This window comes from Sinohyriopsis cumingii, chromosome 6 (assembly GCF_028554795.1).
Source record: "Sinohyriopsis cumingii isolate HCF-2022 chromosome 6, ASM2855479v2, whole genome shotgun sequence".
NCBI lineage: Eukaryota > Metazoa > Mollusca > Bivalvia > Unionida > Unionidae > Sinohyriopsis > Sinohyriopsis cumingii.
The window spans coordinates 57,101,022-57,121,037 of record NC_142966.1 but is presented as its reverse complement, the minus strand read 5'-3'; the positions used below and the strand labels follow the sequence as shown (position 1 = coordinate 57,121,037).

Sequence of the window (20,016 nt, the reverse complement as noted above, 5' to 3'; positions counted from 1 at the left end):
ATGTCCATTGTAAGTTTGGTGATTCTTGTGAATTTCAATGGTGAGTCAACATATTTGCTTATGTTGAGAACCATATATACACAAATTTACATGGAAATTAAAAAGCTGTGGGATTGGGAACATTAGTTTCTTGACAGAGAGATTAGCTGTCACATGTTGTGAGTTCTGCTCTGCCTTGGGAAGTAGGTGATGATGACCTACTTTCCTGTAGTATAATTAAACAACTGTTATTGCAACATTAAACTTCAGTTTCATAGCATATGCATAATCTAGGTCCTTTGTGTTCTTATTGTCAGGATATCCCTATCATGTACATTTATAAAGATATAGCATGAACACATTAATAAACACTTACATGTACCAACACTTACATGTAAGCTATTTTAGATTTTGCATGAATGTTTGTACAGAGTGTATCTTGTATTTTATGGCAAATATTCTTTATATTCATCCTCATTTTAAGGTTTCAGCAAAACTGGGCACTGGAGTAAATGAGTTACTTGAAGCAATTGTGGAACGGATACCCCCGTAAGTGTCAGTAGGAAACTATATAATTCTTTAATTGAGCACAGTTCTTTTGTTTTTTGTCAAATTGTTTGACACCTTTTATGGTTGAGAAAATGCTTTATTGATTAAATTTGCTACATATTTAAAATAATGGAAATAATGCCAGTTTAATTTCAATCAGACTTGTTGAGATGGATATGTAGGTGACATTTACGCTATTTAAACTGGTTTCATAATTTTTCAGATTGTAATAAGTTTCCGCTTCCTTAAATGTATGCAACATTCCTGAATAATTGAACTAAATTGCAAGAACTTACAATGTGTTTATCAACAGCATATTTGTCTTGAAATTAGTTATACCTGTTCCTTGATAACTTGTATGTAATGGGGTCCAAAAACATGGACTGCAGTATAATTGAGGGAGCAAGCTTTTGAATGACATATAAAAATTTAAGAAGTGGATGCAAACCTAACTGAACATTGATAATGAGAAAACAAGGGGAAATGGATGGGAGAGGGACTGGAGGGGGTAATGGATGGGAGAGGGATTGGAGTGGTAATGGATGGCAAAGGGGCTGTTAAATGGTTTAATGCTCATGTTTTAATTGCATTGGGGAATAATTGTCTATAAAATGCTTTTACTTATAAAGTTGTTTGCTTTTCTTATAAAATGCCTTTATTTTCAAGATAACCAACCTCTCAAAGATTGTTAAAAATATTATTTGAAAAGATTTTCAACCCACATCATGTGTACTGATGAAAACATGTTTTTATGTCACTGCTTTTTGCATGTGTATATGGATAGTTTTGAGTGTTATGGTTGATTTACAATGAAACAAGATTTACTTTTTTCAAAAACTAGGGAAATTTAATTTCTGAAACAACAACAGTCAAGATTGAATCTCAATATTTTATACATTGCTCTCTTAGTAAAATATTGATGCCTTGATTCCATTGCAGGTACTAGTGAAGTATCTGCTTATCTTTGAGCAGATCTCCGAGTACCAATAAGGGAATTTCATGTTCACTGCTGATTTTGAAACTCACTTCTCCATAAAGCTTTTCATGCAATGAGTACTCCTTTCACTTGCATCTCTTGCCATCATTGATCATATTTTCAGATTGATAGGATAAACCACTGATTAATGTTAGAGCATTTAATTATGCTACCTACATGACAGTTTATAGATAACTGTGTGCATTTGGTAAATTGAAATGAGTTGATCTGACACTATCATGACTGCTAGTTCTTTAGTGGATAGGGTTTGCATATTTTTTTACTTTTTTATTTTATTATTTCACCCCATTTTTTTTATTTGATACAAAAGATGTAATTAACATGAATATAGAAAGCAGGTCTACTTTTAATTGATTATAACAATACAATAAACACTTCTGCAAATGGAGATCAAAACACAGCATCTGATTAGGTTTGCAAAAATAATCATGGACATTGCTGGGATGGTAGATCTACACATTTCATGTTTGAATTCAAGAGGGCAAATAGCATGTATGATGATTACATTGAAACCAAATTGAAAGATATATCTAAAATACAAATTTCACTTGACTAAAAGTCTTTAATTGGTATTCATTTAAGTGCTGTCAGCATTAGGCAATACTGACATTGTCATGAATCAAAATATTGTCAAATATTTTTATTTTCACAGTGTACTAAGAATTTGTTTTTGTGTGGAGAACTTAAGAAAACATATAACTTCTTATTAATATTTGTGAATTTCATGATGTTGAATCAGATTTCCGGCACTAACTGCCATTTTCAATCATAAAATAAGCAGTATATCAATGTTTCATTTAAATTTTGATCATGATTTTCTTCATGCAGATGGGGCCAGTTCTTTGGCTATTTTCCTATGAGAAAAAATGGGATCCATGCATGACCCCTTATTGTAATTGGTTTCACAAGATGTCAAGGGAGAGGTGTATTTATATTGTTAATGACATATGTTTTGAGGGTATTATTTGTGTGACTTAATCATGGATGATATCATCCAATCCATAATCTTTCGTATAATTTTGGATGTGAATGACGTTATATAATTTTTTTCTGTTGATAAGTTGATATTTAATTTCACAGACCAGATTTGGTGATATTCAGCAAGGCTACTACTGTACTTGCACAGATAAAAATGAAATGGCTAAATGGGAAAAAATAAAAGGGAAAGGGATACACAGTTATCTGCCTTGATTACCTACAAGTTTGAATAAATAACACTCAGTTAAATAATTTTTATTTATCACAATAAATTCAGTACCTGTCGCTATGAGTTTATTAATTTTGTTTACATGGTTTCTGGTTAATGGTTAATTATTGACCTGGCTTAATGGTTAATTAAACATTTAATTAGCAGATAGCCCAAAATATTTATTTTTGTTTTCATAGGATTTCTTTGACAGTTTATAAAAATATGGAAAAAAAATCTAGTTGACTGATTTACTTTTGTTTTTCAGTCCCAAAGCTGATCTGCTAAAACCTTTGAGAGCATTAGTGTTTGACACCTATTATGATCAGTTTAGAGGTGTTATTACAGATGTGGCAGTAATTGATGGATGCATTAAAAAAGGTAATTAAGGTACAATAAGTGTGATTGACATTCTAATAGGTGTCATCTTCCAAAATTAATTTTGTTAACATGTGTGTTGACTAATATTGACAAACCATATATATATATATATATATATATATATATATATATATATATATATATATATATATATAATATATTAAAATTGTACAATTAAAGCCAACATGCTTATAAAGGAAAGCGTTGTAGAATCATATTTATTTTACTATTGATTTTTGTGTGAAGGACACCAGGACATAAATTGTAATTGGGGAAAAATGTGTTGAATTGGTGCTTGACCATTGACCTCTTTGACTCTAGATGGTGCTCTACCATTTGAGCCATCAGAACAACACGCTCATTCCTACCCATTATACTTCCTTCAATTTTGAGATACCTCCCTGTGTCTCCAGGTCCAACTTACATTTAACTGCATCCTCCCTATCTGGTTGAAGGTAAGGACATAGAATCCTGTCAGTGTTGCAAAATATGATGGAAACTGCATGGCCAGACTGGGGTTTGAACCTAGGACTTCTATAACTCTTGATGGGCACTCTACAATTAGAGCAATCTGGACCGACATGCACAGTCCCACCTGTTAATTTTTGTTGGTCTTATTACTGTAATTTATGGTCAGGTTGCATTGTATTTATACCAGCTTAATGTTATATATCTAAAAAGCAATTAATATTCACTTGCATACTATTTGATGACTGGATATTTCATATTGGTTGATAAAATATTATAAAACATATCTTTCCTAACATTAAATTACAAGTTTAAATGTTAGTGCGATGTGAACTTGAACCCCATCATATGGCTAAAAACTGCAGAAAATATACAAAACATATTGCCATGCCCAGATTGCATCTGCATAGTTGGGGCAAAATTCAGTAATAACTTAACCTTCTTTGCAGATTGTTTTTGTAAAGTAGATGGATTTTGATCCCATTTCTTAAGCAGTTGTTGATATCGTTATTAAGATTATGACATCATAATGTGCATGACATGTCTTGACACTAACTTACAATATCAAGATTATGACATCATAATGTGCATGACATATAAAATGTCATGACACTAACTTACAAGAAACTGATCTAAAACACTCTGACTGATGTAAATGTTAACATTTGTTTTTAATGCACAGTTTGGCAGGTTTAAATATTCTCTGTTAATTTAATCTGCCTCTGGCAATACTCACTGCAGAAAGAGTCATGTGACTACGGCTAAAATGAATTATGTTACCCATTCATGAATGAAAAGCTTTTATATACTGTCTTATTTAATAAGACTGGTTGTGTTTCTGTGCATTGTAAACACATAATTAGCTAGAAATGTATCAGTTGCACTGGCCAGATGGTTTTATAGTTACCACATCAATTACGCCAAATAATAGTTTCTCTCTCATGTACACAGTAGTTTCTCCTCTCTTGTACACATATGAAGGTGAATGTTACGGTAAAGGTCCTTTGGCAATATTATTTGTTTCTTTGACATTTTACTTTTTTTTGTTATAAATATGTACATATTGATGATAGAAAACAATCTATTTTTTAACCCCCAGAAAGGCACTAGAGGATTATTTACTGTACCCCCACACTGCAAGGCATATTAGTATAGAGAAGTTCCATTTATAAGGCAGTCATGTTCATAGATTCCATTTTATTATTTAATAATAATATGTTTAAAATACCTCAATATCAGATGGTCTTACGGGTTAAGCAGTCCTTATTACAAGACTTCCATGAACAGTGTTATAGTGAGGGAGTACTGTTAAGTATGGTGGGAACATGTATTTTTTGTGGAGAGATTCTTTTATCAGATTGACTGATTCTATGACATCACATCATCAATTCAGAGTGTATGTGAGTAACATTTTTATAGCTGTCACACTTGTTTCAGATATACTGAATTTTACTTGCTATGGTGTCCTTCATTGTGGTTTTATTCAACTGTGTGTGCATGTGATCTAATTAATTAATACATTAGGTTAATATTCTTAATTAATGATAAGCATACATTTTCTCATAGATGTACAAATTAATATGCTAAATGAATGATGAATAAATCCATGCAATGAGAATGTTCATTATGATAATTTGTTTATTTTTACACAGGTTTTTAAAAATAGATTTAAATTTTCACAGACAGCCTAGTTATCTGCATGTGTACAGTCAGCTAAGATTGGAACACTGATATTGAACAAAGCACCCCAGAAAAATAGATATTGTTCATGGGGTACCAGTCATTGTACTAGATTTTTCAATTCCTAGATATACCCAAATATCAGCTTATTTGTCTCTAAAATTAATAGTCTTAGAAAATTACCTAAACACAAACCTAAACCTAGAGGGAGAAACTGGGTTAAATGCATGCATGACAGGGATCAGTAAACAATGAAATATGTCACAGCACCTAGTTTTCACTGACAGTTGTTGTATTATCAAAATAGGTGACTCCATAGGCAGTTGTGCCTGAGAAAATGAGCTGAATGTAAATGATAATTAAATTTGGTAGACTGAAATGTTCACATATCTGAATTTTGAATAAAAGGTGCAATACTTTATTTGATTTATCTATATAACATCTTACATGTCTCATCAATTAGGTATGCATGAAAGGATGTCCTAAATACAAACCTAAGCATAGAGAAACTGAGTTAAATACAGAAGTTATGCAGAATCACAAGACCATGATATATAGGTCACAGTGGCCTTATTTTCAGTGATGTAGTACTCCTCATGATGCAGTTACGCTATATACCAAACTGTTTGATTCCCTGAGAAAATGAGCTAAATACAAAGATTAACCAAGGTCTTGTGACCATGAAATAAGAGTTGCAGTAACCCGAATTTTATTGAATGGTATTGTACCCAACCTGACAGATTTATGAGACTGTATGAGCAACGGTGTCTGTTAACATGACCTGAACTCAAACCCAGAGCTGAATGTTGCTTTTCAGTCTGTCCAGTAAAATAATATGCAGCATTTTTTGTATATCTTTTTCTGCCATTAGGTGAAGGCTGCAGTCATCTTTGTATCTCTTTTTCTGCCATCAGGTGACAAGCTACACTCATTTTTGTATCTCTTTCTCTGCCATTAGGTGACAAGCTACACTCATTTTTGTATCTCTTTTTCTGCCATTAGGTGACAAGCAACAGTCATTTTTGTATCTCTTTTTCTGCCATTAGGTGACAAGCTACACTCATTTTTGTATCTCTTTTTCTGCCATCAGGTGACAAGCTACAGTCATTTTTGTATCTCTTTTTCTGCCATTAGGTGACAAGCTACAGTCATTTTTGTATCTCTTTTTCTGCCATCAGGTGACAAGCTACAGTAATTTTTGCATCTCTTTTTCTGCCATCAGGTGACAAGCTACAGTCATTTTTGTATCTCTTTTTCTGCCATTAGGTGACAAGCTACAGTAATTTTTGCATCTCTTTTTCTGCCATTAGGTGACAAGTTACAGTCATTTTTCTGAGTGGTCTAAAGCGCTCTCCGTTACGGATCACTGCCATCTCACCTCTGTCTGCATGGGTTCGAGTCTCGGATTCGGCTAATGTGGGTATGTGAGAAAGCTTGCCAGTAGCTTCTCGTGGGTCGGTGGTTCTTTCCGGGGTTTTCCCCGTGTTCTTCCTCCACCATTAATACTGGCCACCATGTATAGCCTATCGTGTGCTGAAAAATGGCGTTAAACCCTACAACAACAACAACAACAGTCATTTTTGTATCTCTTTTTCTGCCATCAGGTGACAAGCTACAGTCATTTTTGTATCTCTTTTTCTGCCATTAGGTGACCAGCTCCAGTCATTTTTGTATCTCTTTTTCTGCCATTAGGTGACAAGCTAGTCATTTTTGTATTTCTTTTTCTGCCATTAGGTGACAAGCTACAGTCATCAAACACAAAGAAATCCTATCTAGTTCAAGATTTGGGAATTCATCAGGTAGATGAGATTTTGACCAACTGCTTGTGAGTAATAGGATAAGTGTTCTCACTGTTTTATCCATTCTACCTCCTTTTCTTCTCTTTCTTCATGATAGTATAGTATTTGCTTATCCCCTCATTTCATGGTACCCCCAATCGATTTTAAAAATGAAAAACATCACTGGTAAAATATAATGAACACAAATTTTGTCATTTGCTATGAATAATACATCTAGGTCATGATCTATTTACCTTGTGGGCCTGCATGTGTCATGCATCATCTATTGTGTCCATAAATAATTTGCTAATTTAAATCTCTTCTCAAAAGTAATGGACCAGTTGTGACCAAAATTTGAGAGTAAATGATGCCAATCCATCATCAAATATGGCTGCCATTACTAAATATGGAATATATTTAATTAACGTCTTTTAAAAAATCCATGAAAAGAATTTGACCAGATTTCCCCAAAACATCGGTATGAAGTCCTTTCAAATCCTTGCAAATGATATGGTCACAGTGATTAAAATTAGAAAAACCTTGCACAACTGTTTTGAAAAATTGGTATTTGACACAAAACATTCTTACTTAAGGGTTTTCAGATTCATTCAGATGATACTGATCTGCCATCAAATATGGCCATAATTACTAAAAATAGACAAATGCTGAAGTGACTGAAAAAAACAATTTGACCAAGTTTAACTGAAAGCATTCTGGCATGAAGGGCATTCAGGTTTTTAAGAAATGATGCTGCTACTAAAACAAGGAAAACCTTCAGATGATCTTTTCTTAAAACTGCTTGGTAGAATTGTATCAAATTTGAAAGAAAAGATCTTGGTATTATGGGTTTTTACACATGTACAAATTATGCCAGTCAGCCATTAAATATGGCTGCTGTAATTATAAATAGAAAACCTTTCATTGATTTTTGTATGTGTGTGTGTGCTAATATGTATCAGTTATGGTCTCAATTAAAAATAGTAAAACCTATGAAGATATGTTCTGAAAAACTGTTTACCAAGTCTGACAGAAAACATTCAGATTAAAAGACCTTCCAGTTTGATACAAATGGTGCTGATTCTCCATTAAATAAGACAACATTGCTAAACAAAAGACTTTTTTAAAAAAGAAATGACTTTTCTAAAGCTGCTTAACAGAATCCTGACAACTTTGACAGAAAGTGTCATGACATAAAGGTCTTTCATTATTAAAGAAATGATGATAAAATATGGATGAAGATACATGAAATAAAACCCTGCAACATTGTTTTCATTACTTATGCTCTGACAACAGCATAGGAAGAAATTTCTACAAAGAGATCATACTGATCATACTGGCTTGGACTTCTTGGCCAACTGATTTGGACTTCTTGGCCAACTGATTTTCCATTTGGCTGTTATGCAGATGGCTGGGATATCAGCAATCTCAAGCCCACTTGGACCTCTTGTTGAATCATACGCTGTCATAGCAGACAAGACATACTTTTCCATGTTGTGTTAATACCATCATATTGTGGATTATGTTCATCTGATATGTACTAGACTGACTGTTTCTCAATATTGCAGTTGGAATGATACTGGTATGGCCCCTTCTCTATAGTTGTTTTATAACGAATTCATTATTGATTTGTTCCAGCAAAATTAACTTCCATGGTTACTCTTGTTATAAAAGAGGAATAAATTATTTAGAAAGATTGCTCTCAGTTATTTTGTTTTATTGTTGTGGAAGGGTTATATTTTCATTTTATTAAAATTTGAGAATGGAAATATAAGTTATTGCCTTTTTTGACATTAGTTTTTTTATTTATCACTGTTGCATTGATTTTGTTTCTCATGCTTGGCTTTTCCCAGTCTATTTAATGCTTGGTGGATTGTGGGAGTTTCCACCTCACAGACATGTTGAAGCTGTGTGTAGCAAATATTTTAGTTCCTTATGTTCATTCATAAAATTATGTATATTTCTGGTAACCCAACATAGCCTATTTTATTGGTTTTGATCCTAAAACATTTTAATCACATAGGTGAAAACAAAAGCAAACTTGGAAAACAGTTTTTCACCTCTAATCTACCTACAGACTTTAGTTTGGAAACTGCCACATGAACAAACACAAAATGGATAAAAAGGGTAAATATAAAAAAATGAACACTGACCTTCGTATCCTATTTTTTCACACCGTTTTGAAAACCACTTTTTTTTGTAACCAGTTCTTAAACAAGCAGACAGAATAGGCAACTAGAATCACTTTTGGGGTTAAGAAGTGACTATTTTAATCTCTTCTACTTATTTGGAGATGACTGCACCCCCTTCCCCCCCCCAAAAGCATGACTTTTAATCATGTCCTTTTACTCTCTACCAGTTTTCATACTGATTTAAAATTCCAGGTTGAGTTGTTTAAATAATCAGCTGTAATTAATATTCATAGCATAAATAGCTTGGCCAGTATAAAGTGTAATGTGATTCCTGTGTGAGGTAACCTGTATTGAACTTCTGAACTTTGTTTTAAGACTATTTTGATAAACAAATCTGTTACATAACATAGTTTCTAACATAGTCATCTAATTGTGGATGGTGATAGATGCTCATATTGTCTAATGTGCTTTGCCCAGTCTCTGATTACCTATTTTTTATTCAATGTAAATATTAAGAAAGAGCCCTCTCTTGACTTAAAAGTACCAGCTTAACTGGTCTGTTGTTCTGTCATCTTAATTTGGCTGCAAAATACCTGAAATTTATTCATTTTACTATTCTTGATCTGACTTTTTTTCTAGTGCTTGTTGTTAAAACAATGTGGGGCTGGTTTTAGCTGTGTTTCTATGTGTATTAATCCCCCAAAATGAATGTATGACATGTCCTCATCACCATCTGCATTGGGTTTAAAGTTCAATCACTAATCAAGCCTGGCCATTTGTCTCTCTAATTAATTTGTAGACAAAGTCATGCACAAATGAATGCACAGGACAGAGTCCTTGTGCAATATTTTGTGTCTGATATTATGGTTAATCTGTTCAAGTTAAATGTAAGGCCAGGCATCAGATAAAAGGAAGACAGACTGTTCCATGTATGTACGGATGAGTGGAATAAGTCTACCTTTTTGTCTGAAATATAAAAGCATCAGAAACATAATTGATCCTAAGCTCCTTGGGGGAATATGCAAAACACGAAGATAAATAAGAGTATGGATTAGCAAGCATGCGGTTACATCCATCGTTCAAGCTTATGGGACTTGTATATAGTCCAGATATACTGATAATCTGGATGAACAAAGTCTGGATAAATGAAGTCCTACAGTACAGTAAAACATGAATTATACAGATGCCAAATCTCAGAAAAAGTTTGTATCATATGGACATACAAAGTATATCCCAGATACACAACTTATTTTGTATAAATTTATCAGTTGTCCTTAGGGCTGTTCTAGTAAAATATACATGGGACTCAGTAAAGGCACTTTTAATATAGATTCATCACCCATAGATGCATTTCAAATTTTGTATTGTTTTCATATGAACTCTTTGGGTAATCTGAATATCCTAGCATATATTTTTTTGAAAGTGCCTTCCCTGGTTTTCGTGTATGTTTAAATGGAATAGCCTTTACAGGTTAATTAAAGTAACAATATTTCTGTCTCATGATGGCTGTTTTATTGTGTTTGTATTTGCAGATATGCAGGTCAGGTGGGTTATGTAGTCATGAACATGAAGAATGTGAAGGAGGGACAAATCGGTGACACCTTGTCTCATGAGGGATCTGATGTACAGCCTCACCCTGGTTTCAAACGGGCAAAGCCAATGGTAGGCAGTGTTTAATGCTCTCTTTCATGTCTGCTGGGAAATAACCCATGCTTGTTTGAAAATGTGAGAATAACTTTGTAAGATTCTCCATTTAAATTGTGCTATGATGCTATTGTTTTTGTGTTAAAAAGAGAAGAAATTTTCCCCATGAAAAATGTGATTTAACAACTACTCATCTATTTTCTGTTCATGTACGTAATTCAGTTTTAAGGAAGTACTTTGCACTGTTTTGCGGATATAATCTTCATTTTATGCTTGAAACTATTTAAAACAATTATCTTACTGATAAAATCCACCTACATTGTCCAATTTAGCTTAATCATTTTTTTGTTAACCAGTGTTGTTGGCTAAAATAGCTTTTGTTACCCTCCTTGGCAAAGATTTTTAAAATTTAATCTTGCTTTCCTCAATGTTCAGGTGATTGTTCTGAATTCTGATGTTACTATTATACTTTCTGTGGTAAAACAGGTTTTTATGATGGATACAGATTGCTTTATATTGACACTCTAGAACAGAGAGAACATGTTTTAAGATTTACTGTTGATAAGCTTATATTTAATAGTAGGAGGGCTTTCCTCAGTTGCATGTGCCTTACTGACCTTTTCAGTGGTAGATTGCATATATCTGATAAACAATGTAAAGGAAATTGCCCTTGCTCATTTACATGTTATCCATTTGTTAGCATGGGCCACTTTTTATCTTGAATTTTGTAATCAGTTTTGCAAAAAAAAAGAAGAGAAATTCATTGAGTGAGCCACAAAATCATGTCGTATTTATGCCTCAATTTTCATTTTTTTGGTCTTTTTATTTGTTTGAATGCAGCTGTTATGACACTAAATCACAACTTTAATTACATCTCATCAACGCTTTGATATTGGATAAAGATTTCAACTTGATGTATACAGGTAGGTTACTGAATTATTTGGATATTTCAGTATTAATTTGTTTTTTGATTTTTCATTTGTTTGCAACATTTATATCTACATTTTGTGAATTTTTTAAAATTTAAATGTATGGAGTTTCAACTGCCTTAGATTTTCACAGATGGTTAAGTTCTTTGTAATTTCTGGTCCTTTACACAGTATTTAGCATTTTAGCAGTTAGCAACACTTTCTTTTTGTGAAAGTACAGAGTTGAAATTTACAAATCTCAACATGGTTAACTGTATGTTTTTAACAGGTGTTTGCTGGTGTATATCCAACAGATCAGTCAAAGTATGATGAATTAAGAAGCGCCATAGAAAAATTAACCCTGAATGATTCAAGTGTATCTATACATGTCGATCATAGGTATGTACAGTCCTTGCAGCAACTTATCTATACATGTAGATCATAGGTATGTACATTCAGTACAGCATCTTATCTGTGCATATAAATTGAAAGCATGCAGTCAGTACCTGCATATTATCTGTACATGTAAATCATAGGTATGTACAGTCAATGCAACATTTTATCTTGACATGTATATATAAGTATGTACAGTAAGCATAGCAATTTATATATACATATAAATCATAGGTATGTACAGTCAGTGCAACATTGTATCTAGACATGTAGGTCATAAGTAAGAATGGTCATTATAGCAATTTATATATACATGTATATCGTAGGTATGTACAGTCAGTATAGCAATTTATATGTGCATATAATCATAGGTATGTACAGTCGATGCAACATTTTATCTAGACATGTAGATCATATGTATGTACAGTCAGTATAGCAGTTTATATATACATGTAGATCATAAGTATGTACAGTCAGTATAGCAATTTATATATACATGTAGATCATAAGTATGTACAGTCAGTACAGCAATTTATATATACATGTAGATCATAGGTATGTACAGTCAGTATAGCAATTTATATATACATGTAGATCATAGGTATGTACAGTCAGTATAGCAATTTATATATACATGTAGATCATAAGTATGTACAGTCAGTATAGCAATTTATATATACATGTAGATCATAGGTATGTACAGTCGATGCAACATTTTATCTAGATGTAGATCATAAGTATGTACAGTAAGTATAGCAATTTATATATACATGTAGATCATAGGTATGTACAGTCGATGCAACATTTTATCTAGACATGTAGATCATAAGTATGTACAGTCAGTATAGCAATTTATATATACATGTAGATCATAAGTATGTACAGTCAGTATAGCAATTTATATATACATGTAGATCATAGGTATGTACAGTCGATGCAACATTTTATCTAGGCATGTAGATCATAAGTATGTACAGTCAGTATAGCAATTTATATATACATGTAGATCATAAGTATGTACAGTCAGTATAGCAATTTATATATACATGTAGATCATAGGTATGTACAGTCAGTACAGCATCTTATAATTACCTGTAGATTGAAAAAGCAACTGTAGTACTGCGGCAATATCTGGATACCATTAATTGCCTTTTAATCAATCTACAAAATAACTTCGTTTATCGTGAATTGCAGAATTCATTATTATGAATCAGATAGTAACAAACATAGACATACATTTGATGTGTGAAGATTTTTCTGAAAAGATTGGTAAAGATTTTTCTTAGTGTTCTGTAGCACAGATGGGGTCAAACAATTCATTGATATATATCAATGCATCGATACTTTTGCTGTAATGATACACATATTGATACAAGAGATGGAAAATTGATTCAGAATGATACTGAAAATATGCAAGTTAGTTTAGCCTCAGTAGTCATGAATGATTATTATTAATAATTATTATTAATTTGCCTTATTATTCTTTACAATTAGAATTCATCTAAAACAGCATCTGCAGTCACAGTCACTCATTTTTATTAGTAAAAACAAAAAACACTATTAAAATTACTCACCATCTATAAATTAACACTAAGTGACATGGTTCATAATTTGCCACACACACACCCATTCCATGCTAACTGTCTTAACCTAGTGGGGATATACTATACATTCGAAACATATTCCACATGTATAATGAAGTACTTTGCTTATCATTTAATTAACACTGTTACATGAAGTTTTGATGTTTAATTGTATCATGTCTACTTTGGTCGATTTGAAAGCTACAATACTGATGTGTCGCACGGTGAAATATGTTACATTGAATTCTCATTGATTGTTATTGCTTGTTGTTGTTCAGGTCCAGGTTAAATAATAACCACAAATCAGAAATTAATGTAGCACTTTCCCTGAATGACAAACAGGAAGTATTGGCAAAGCAACAGAGAAGTCATTAATTGATATGTAAAGTACTTAAACAGCGATGCTGTCAGGGTGTGTGATTGCATGAATTGTATAAAGTATTTAAACAGTGATGCTATTATGGTGTGCAATTGCATGAATTCTGCAAAATTTGTATGAAAGCACAGACTTGGAGAACAGCTATGCGCAAGAACTCCTGCAAATTAGTTGAAAGCCATGCATATGAAAATGTGCTTGGCAAAGTATGCAGTTTTTATTTAACTGTTCTTGTCATGACATCTGTTTATACATCTGGGCTCTTCAGGCATGACATGGATGGTTGTTAAACTAAATTTGAGTGGCACATGGTGCCCAGGAATAAGCATTATTATTGGCATGGTTTACACCTTCTATGAAGGGGGTGTTAAAATGTGTGTTTAAAATACAGGCTGCCTAGAAAACCCAAAATGTCTGATTTCTTGCATGGTTCATTATGATTTCATTCAGCAAATACTGGCTGATGGTATTGATGTTGACAATAATTTTTAATGTTATGAAGTATATCGGATTATTGGAGCTAGGAAAGTGTTAATGGAGATACCCGTGAGTGACTTTGAGCCCACAAATAGTGTTAAATACGAGTTAGATGTACATGTTGGCTGGACAAAAGTAGATGGCATGACGGTCAATGGATCTTCCAGCGCTAGTTTGAGATTAAATGTAGAAAAGGCAGAATACTGAGCCTAATTAAAATACAGACAATTTAAAAGTATAATGCAATTTTCATTTATTTACCAATCAGTTTAACCAAGCAGATTATATGCTACAAAACCATATATTCATATCAGGGTTAAGATAAACTGAATAAATAAGGTTAAAGGAATAAAATTAAGAAGTAAAGATATTTATTTGAATACCTCTGTCTGCACGTCAAGCAGACTATGGCATTGATGGACTAAAAACTCTAATACAGCATTGTGTAACAGATAAGAAACCTGTCTTAGTAGTCAGGAAACCACCAATTCAACAAGGTTTATGTTAGTGAAGAATCCTATTTCAGACAGATATATCCAAAAGATAATATCTGTGAGCTGTAGAAAATTACTAATAACAGTCACAAAGATCAGTTTACAACATATTCAAAGCTAGCTATGTTTATGCCCCTTCAGAAGGAAGTGCAGTATAATATTCATACACAGATAAGGAACAGAGTATGCTCAGAAATAATTAATAGATTAATGCTTGTACAACTAGAGATGGCTTCTTTTGAAGATGTTGATTTCACTAGAGCTCAAAGAAAGTGGAGCAGGAAGAATGAGACATATTGAATTGTTAGGTAAATATTGATCTATGGCCGTTTCTATCTCTCCCTCTTTTTCTTTCACTTCCCCTTAATTCTTTGACAAAGAGGTAGGTCTTCCTTTAAATAAAATCCTGGCAGTATCTTTCCTTAAATTATAAATGGGGAACATATTTGGAATTTTACTTTTTATGCACAGATATTTAACCAGTGAATGAAGGTACTGATGGAATAAATAAGATTAGCACAGAATCAGCAATGGGGCAGATTTCAAACCATCCAAGTTTATCATCTTATAGAACAGGGTGTTATCAGTAGTTTTCCTTCTTCACTAACAAATACCAGTACCTGTGGCCACAGCAGTCTTTTGCATCTGCTGGAAGTACAGTGTGATTGATTTTGTTGGTATTCTCATTCCCATCCCTGGTTTTGTTCTCGATGAGATTTTCTTTGTATGAGGAAATTGCATTGTTTCTTCTGTTTTGAAGATAACATCATAATGCATTCCAAGTTTAAGTGAGACATGAAATTGGTAATACGATGTTTTCAAAGCATTCTTGCTGTGCAAAACAAAGGGCCTGATGGCTAATGTGAATTAAATGGAGCCACCATTAAATGGCCTAAAACGTTGAATAAAACTCGTTGACAACCAACAGGTAGTCTCTTTGAAAGTATCTTTGTTAACTTGTCATCAATGAGAATAGCATATAAATATATGATAACTATTTGTCTGTCTGAAATCTGCATACTGGAAATACAACCAAGAATGTCAACATACATAAAAGGGCACCACCTACCTTTCCAAGATGGAAAGACCATAGGTGTATCAATATGTATTGTATCGCGGGCTGTGTATCATGAATCATATTTATAACATGGCACAGGTGTATTATTTCATCTCTAAACACAGCTGTAACAGGAGTAATTACATCAATTTCATTTTTCCCCAAAATTTTCCATTTTCTTTTACAGTCACCCTAGTAATCCTTGTTCTTTTTGCTAATAGCATGTGCAGTATATTAGTAATATTCCAAACTCCCATTTCCACTTGGTAATTGCCAATTTTTTTAATATGTTGTTTGGTATTATGCACTCTTCGATTTTGCTTTTGCCATATCTATGGAGATTGTATTTGTAACTCATATTCATCCTTATCTTATTGTCATATCTTGCTTCTGCCATATCCATGGAGATTTATGTGTTACTCATGTCAGTCTTTCCCATACTGTCATATCTTGCTTTTGTGATATATGTGTAGATGGCATATGTTACCACTGTGAGTCCTTCCCATACTGTTGTGTTTTGCTTCTGTCATATCTGTGGAGATGGTCTGTGTTGACCACATCAGACCTTCTCATACTATCATGTCTTGCTTGTCATAAATTTGTTTCAGCACAGAAACTTCTAAAGAACTTCAAGGATTGAAATCTTAATTTGGTATGAGGCTTTACATTAAGAAAACTTAGGTCAAGTTTGATTTTCATCATTTTACAACAAAACTATACAGAGTTATTACCCTTGTTAAACTCTGGACTTTCTCTTCAGGTTAATCATAGTGACAAGGGTATTATCTGCAATACATATCCATTTTTAGTTGAAAACTATTATGAGACACACACACATATTGTTATTAATATACATATATTTATGATTGATATTTAACATTGTGTTGTAGTTTGTGTTACAATTTTTCTTGTCCAATTTTGATTTTCAATATAGTCCTGCCCTTGGGCAAGGATGGAGGTTGGGATTTCTTGGCTTACTTCACATGGATGTGTTCCAGCAGAGATTAGAGCAGGAATTTGCTGCTAATGTGATAGTCACAGCACCAAATGTACCTTATAAAGGTAGGCATTATCTGTTCCATTTACACTTCAGCTGCTTTGTACAAAATCAGTTACACTTATGTGTACATTTCAGTCACTTTTTTTTTACATGAACTTCTATTTCTTTCTATTTTATTCACTTCTCTCTTGCAGCAGAAATGAGAACCTTTTCTATTTTCAAAAGTCTTGCAGTAAAATTCTGGAAGAATACTTGGCCATGGGACTTTTAAATTATTGGATTTGTAAAGGTCTGTTTAGGATCCAATAGTATTTGTAAGGGTATAACATCCAAGAAATACCTTGTGATAAGGTTTTATGTTAATTCTAAAAAGTTTCTTGTGAGGATTTATGGTCAAGAAGTATTAACAGCATGATGCTGACTGTATCACACATGGAAAAGTATCAGAGAAGTGAAATACTCAGAATCCATTGTTAGCGAGGGTAGAAAGATTTTGTTATAAAATGTATGGCCCATTATCATACATGCAAACCATTCTGCTTTTGCTGTAATCATTACACTTTTTTCACCTGTAATTACATCTTACACCTGCCTGTATATGAATTCTGCTTAGTTTGTACATAAAAAAAAATAATAAAGCAATTAAAAAGTCTTGTAATTTTTATTATCATCTCTTTAATCCCACTCATCATATAAATTTGAGAATATTCTATAAAAGGAGTCTTGGCATAAGAATAGCATAAGAGTAAATTTGTCAATCACAGACCTAGATGTACTTTCCTTTTTTTCTTTTATAGCAAATATATATCACACATTTCCAGGAAAACAGGTGGGGTTTCTTTATTGTGAAACATTGCCTCACAGATTCATTATATTAATAATATAATTGGTTAACAGACCAGTCTATACTTTTAAAGAAAATGGTGCAAGATGTTTAGTGAAACTGGCATTTATGGTGTGACATGTGAATATTATGTGACTAAAAGTTATTGGAGCAGATGAATCTTTTTAACTTCAAAACATGTCCGATCAGAAAAGTATAAATCATCACCACTTTACAAATTTGGAAAGAAGAGTACAAGAGTGATGTAATAGTTTACCTTCGTTAAGCACAGCGTCAGGCTTGTTGCAAATTTTGTGGACTTAGTGATCATTCAGCGAAAGTTTGACATGCTGACTAGTTAAAGTGAGTGTATAATATAAATAATTCATCTGTATGCTTCATGTTTAAATTCTGGTTCTAATCCATATGGATTTTTCCCGTTTTTGCCAAATATTTTGACTAGTGCAGATCCAGGTTAGAAAACATAAATGTACATTTTTCATACAGTGTTCTGTAATTGTGGCATGTAAGATATAGATGACACTTTTGTTATACTCAGATTACACTTTTTAGCCACTTTTATTGATAGCAATATTTTGTTTTTACCTTTCTCAGGGTTGGCATTTATACATTATCCTCAGGGCTAGTTTGTTTTGGGTAGGTTATGTTAGATACGAAAACTCTTGTTAAGTCATAAATTATGCAGAGCTATTGTACAAAGTGTTTAATATAATTAAGCTGGAATATAAACAAATTTTCAGCTTGCATCTAAAACCATTTGCATCTTTTTCCAGTGAAGATTGTTGGTGCCAAAAATATAAAAATGTATGGAGGGGAAGAAGTTACTGTGTTAAACCCTTGTTTGGTAAGTGTAGATCAAACTTGCATTAGACAAATACTTTCTTTTTACTTTGACAATCATATATGTCCTAAAATTTGACTAAACTCAAATTTGACTCCTTTTTACAGATATTAATTGTATGCTAAACATTTTATATTTTGGTAGAAATATTTGTACTAGGTCCACATTTTATATTTGGGTGCTGTTATGCCCTTGATGCGTAAAATACACTATAAAGTTTATTTGAATGTGTGGAAATTGTTTTTGTATTACTACTTGAAATATTTTAGAAGTGTACACATTAAACACAAACATTTCTATCATTTTCAGAGATATCAGAATTAAATTTCCATATTCCTTGGGGAAAATGTTGATGGAGCTAATGCTCTTTCTTGATTCCAATGCTGTGTTTAGTTAGCAGTTAAGATGGATATTTATAGAGTTCATATGATATACAATAATATTTTTTTCTTCTAATTTTCCGCAGTCTTAGAGTGTTTTGGGTATGGCTTTAATGTGATAGCAGAAGGGAGCATATTGTTTTGCTGTAGTCCATCCGTACACATGTACATCCATCCTAATTCAGTTTTTACACAGTAACACACAAACTATTAAACCTGGAGCAATGATATTTTACTCAGTTTATCATAGTCATTATTAGATGACCAGATAAATTTTCAGGCCATTACAGCAATTATAACATTTGTCTTACAAATATTTGAACTGTTTTTTTTCTCTCACTTTTTAGCATGATTAAACATAACCATTGGATAGACCAGTTCAATTCAGTAGACTTATTTGTGCATGACTCGATTTTCAGGCCATTGCAAATGTTAAAATACAATTGTTAAATTCTTTTTTTACACATTAGTAACTTTTTGGACTGAGGCTTTTTTTTTTTACACTAACCTCGTTAGCATGATTCATCAAAAAACAAAACACTTAAAGTAGACAAATTAAATTTGACATGCATGATTGTATGTATATGCAGATGACCTGGTTAGATTTCCATGCCAATATAGCAGTTTGTCAGCGTTTCTAAATTATAAATTTCCCTTTATACTGTAACTTTTGGGACTTCATCTGTTTTTAGTATGCAGTGGGAGCATATTTGTTTGACAAACACAGATCTAATTCTTTATACCCCAGATGCCAGAGCAAGAGATTATTAAGGAGTACTATGAACCCTTAGTTCGAGGGACAATAATAGCCCCAGATGATTATGTAGGGGAGATGACCAATCTGTGCTTGGTAAGTCTTTTATTTGACAGGT

The 20,016-nt window shown here is 32.7% G+C and overlaps 1 protein-coding gene across 1 annotated transcript in view; it reads left to right on the top strand.

Moving 5' to 3' along the window:
- Positions 1-20,016, top strand: part of LOC149797009 (translation factor Guf1, mitochondrial-like) — an 80,301-nt gene that overhangs the window by 31,364 nt on the left and 28,921 nt on the right. Inside the window, exons 7-14 of the mRNA XM_089961667.1 lie at positions 464-528; positions 2,980-3,092; positions 6,975-7,065; positions 10,680-10,809; positions 11,989-12,098; positions 17,014-17,141; positions 18,697-18,767; positions 19,893-19,994. Of these exons, the coding sequence (XP_089817793.1) occupies positions 464-528; positions 2,980-3,092; positions 6,975-7,065; positions 10,680-10,809; positions 11,989-12,098; positions 17,014-17,141; positions 18,697-18,767; positions 19,893-19,994 (810 nt within the window). The remainder of the gene's footprint in view (positions 1-463; positions 529-2,979; positions 3,093-6,974; positions 7,066-10,679; positions 10,810-11,988; positions 12,099-17,013; positions 17,142-18,696; positions 18,768-19,892; positions 19,995-20,016) is intronic.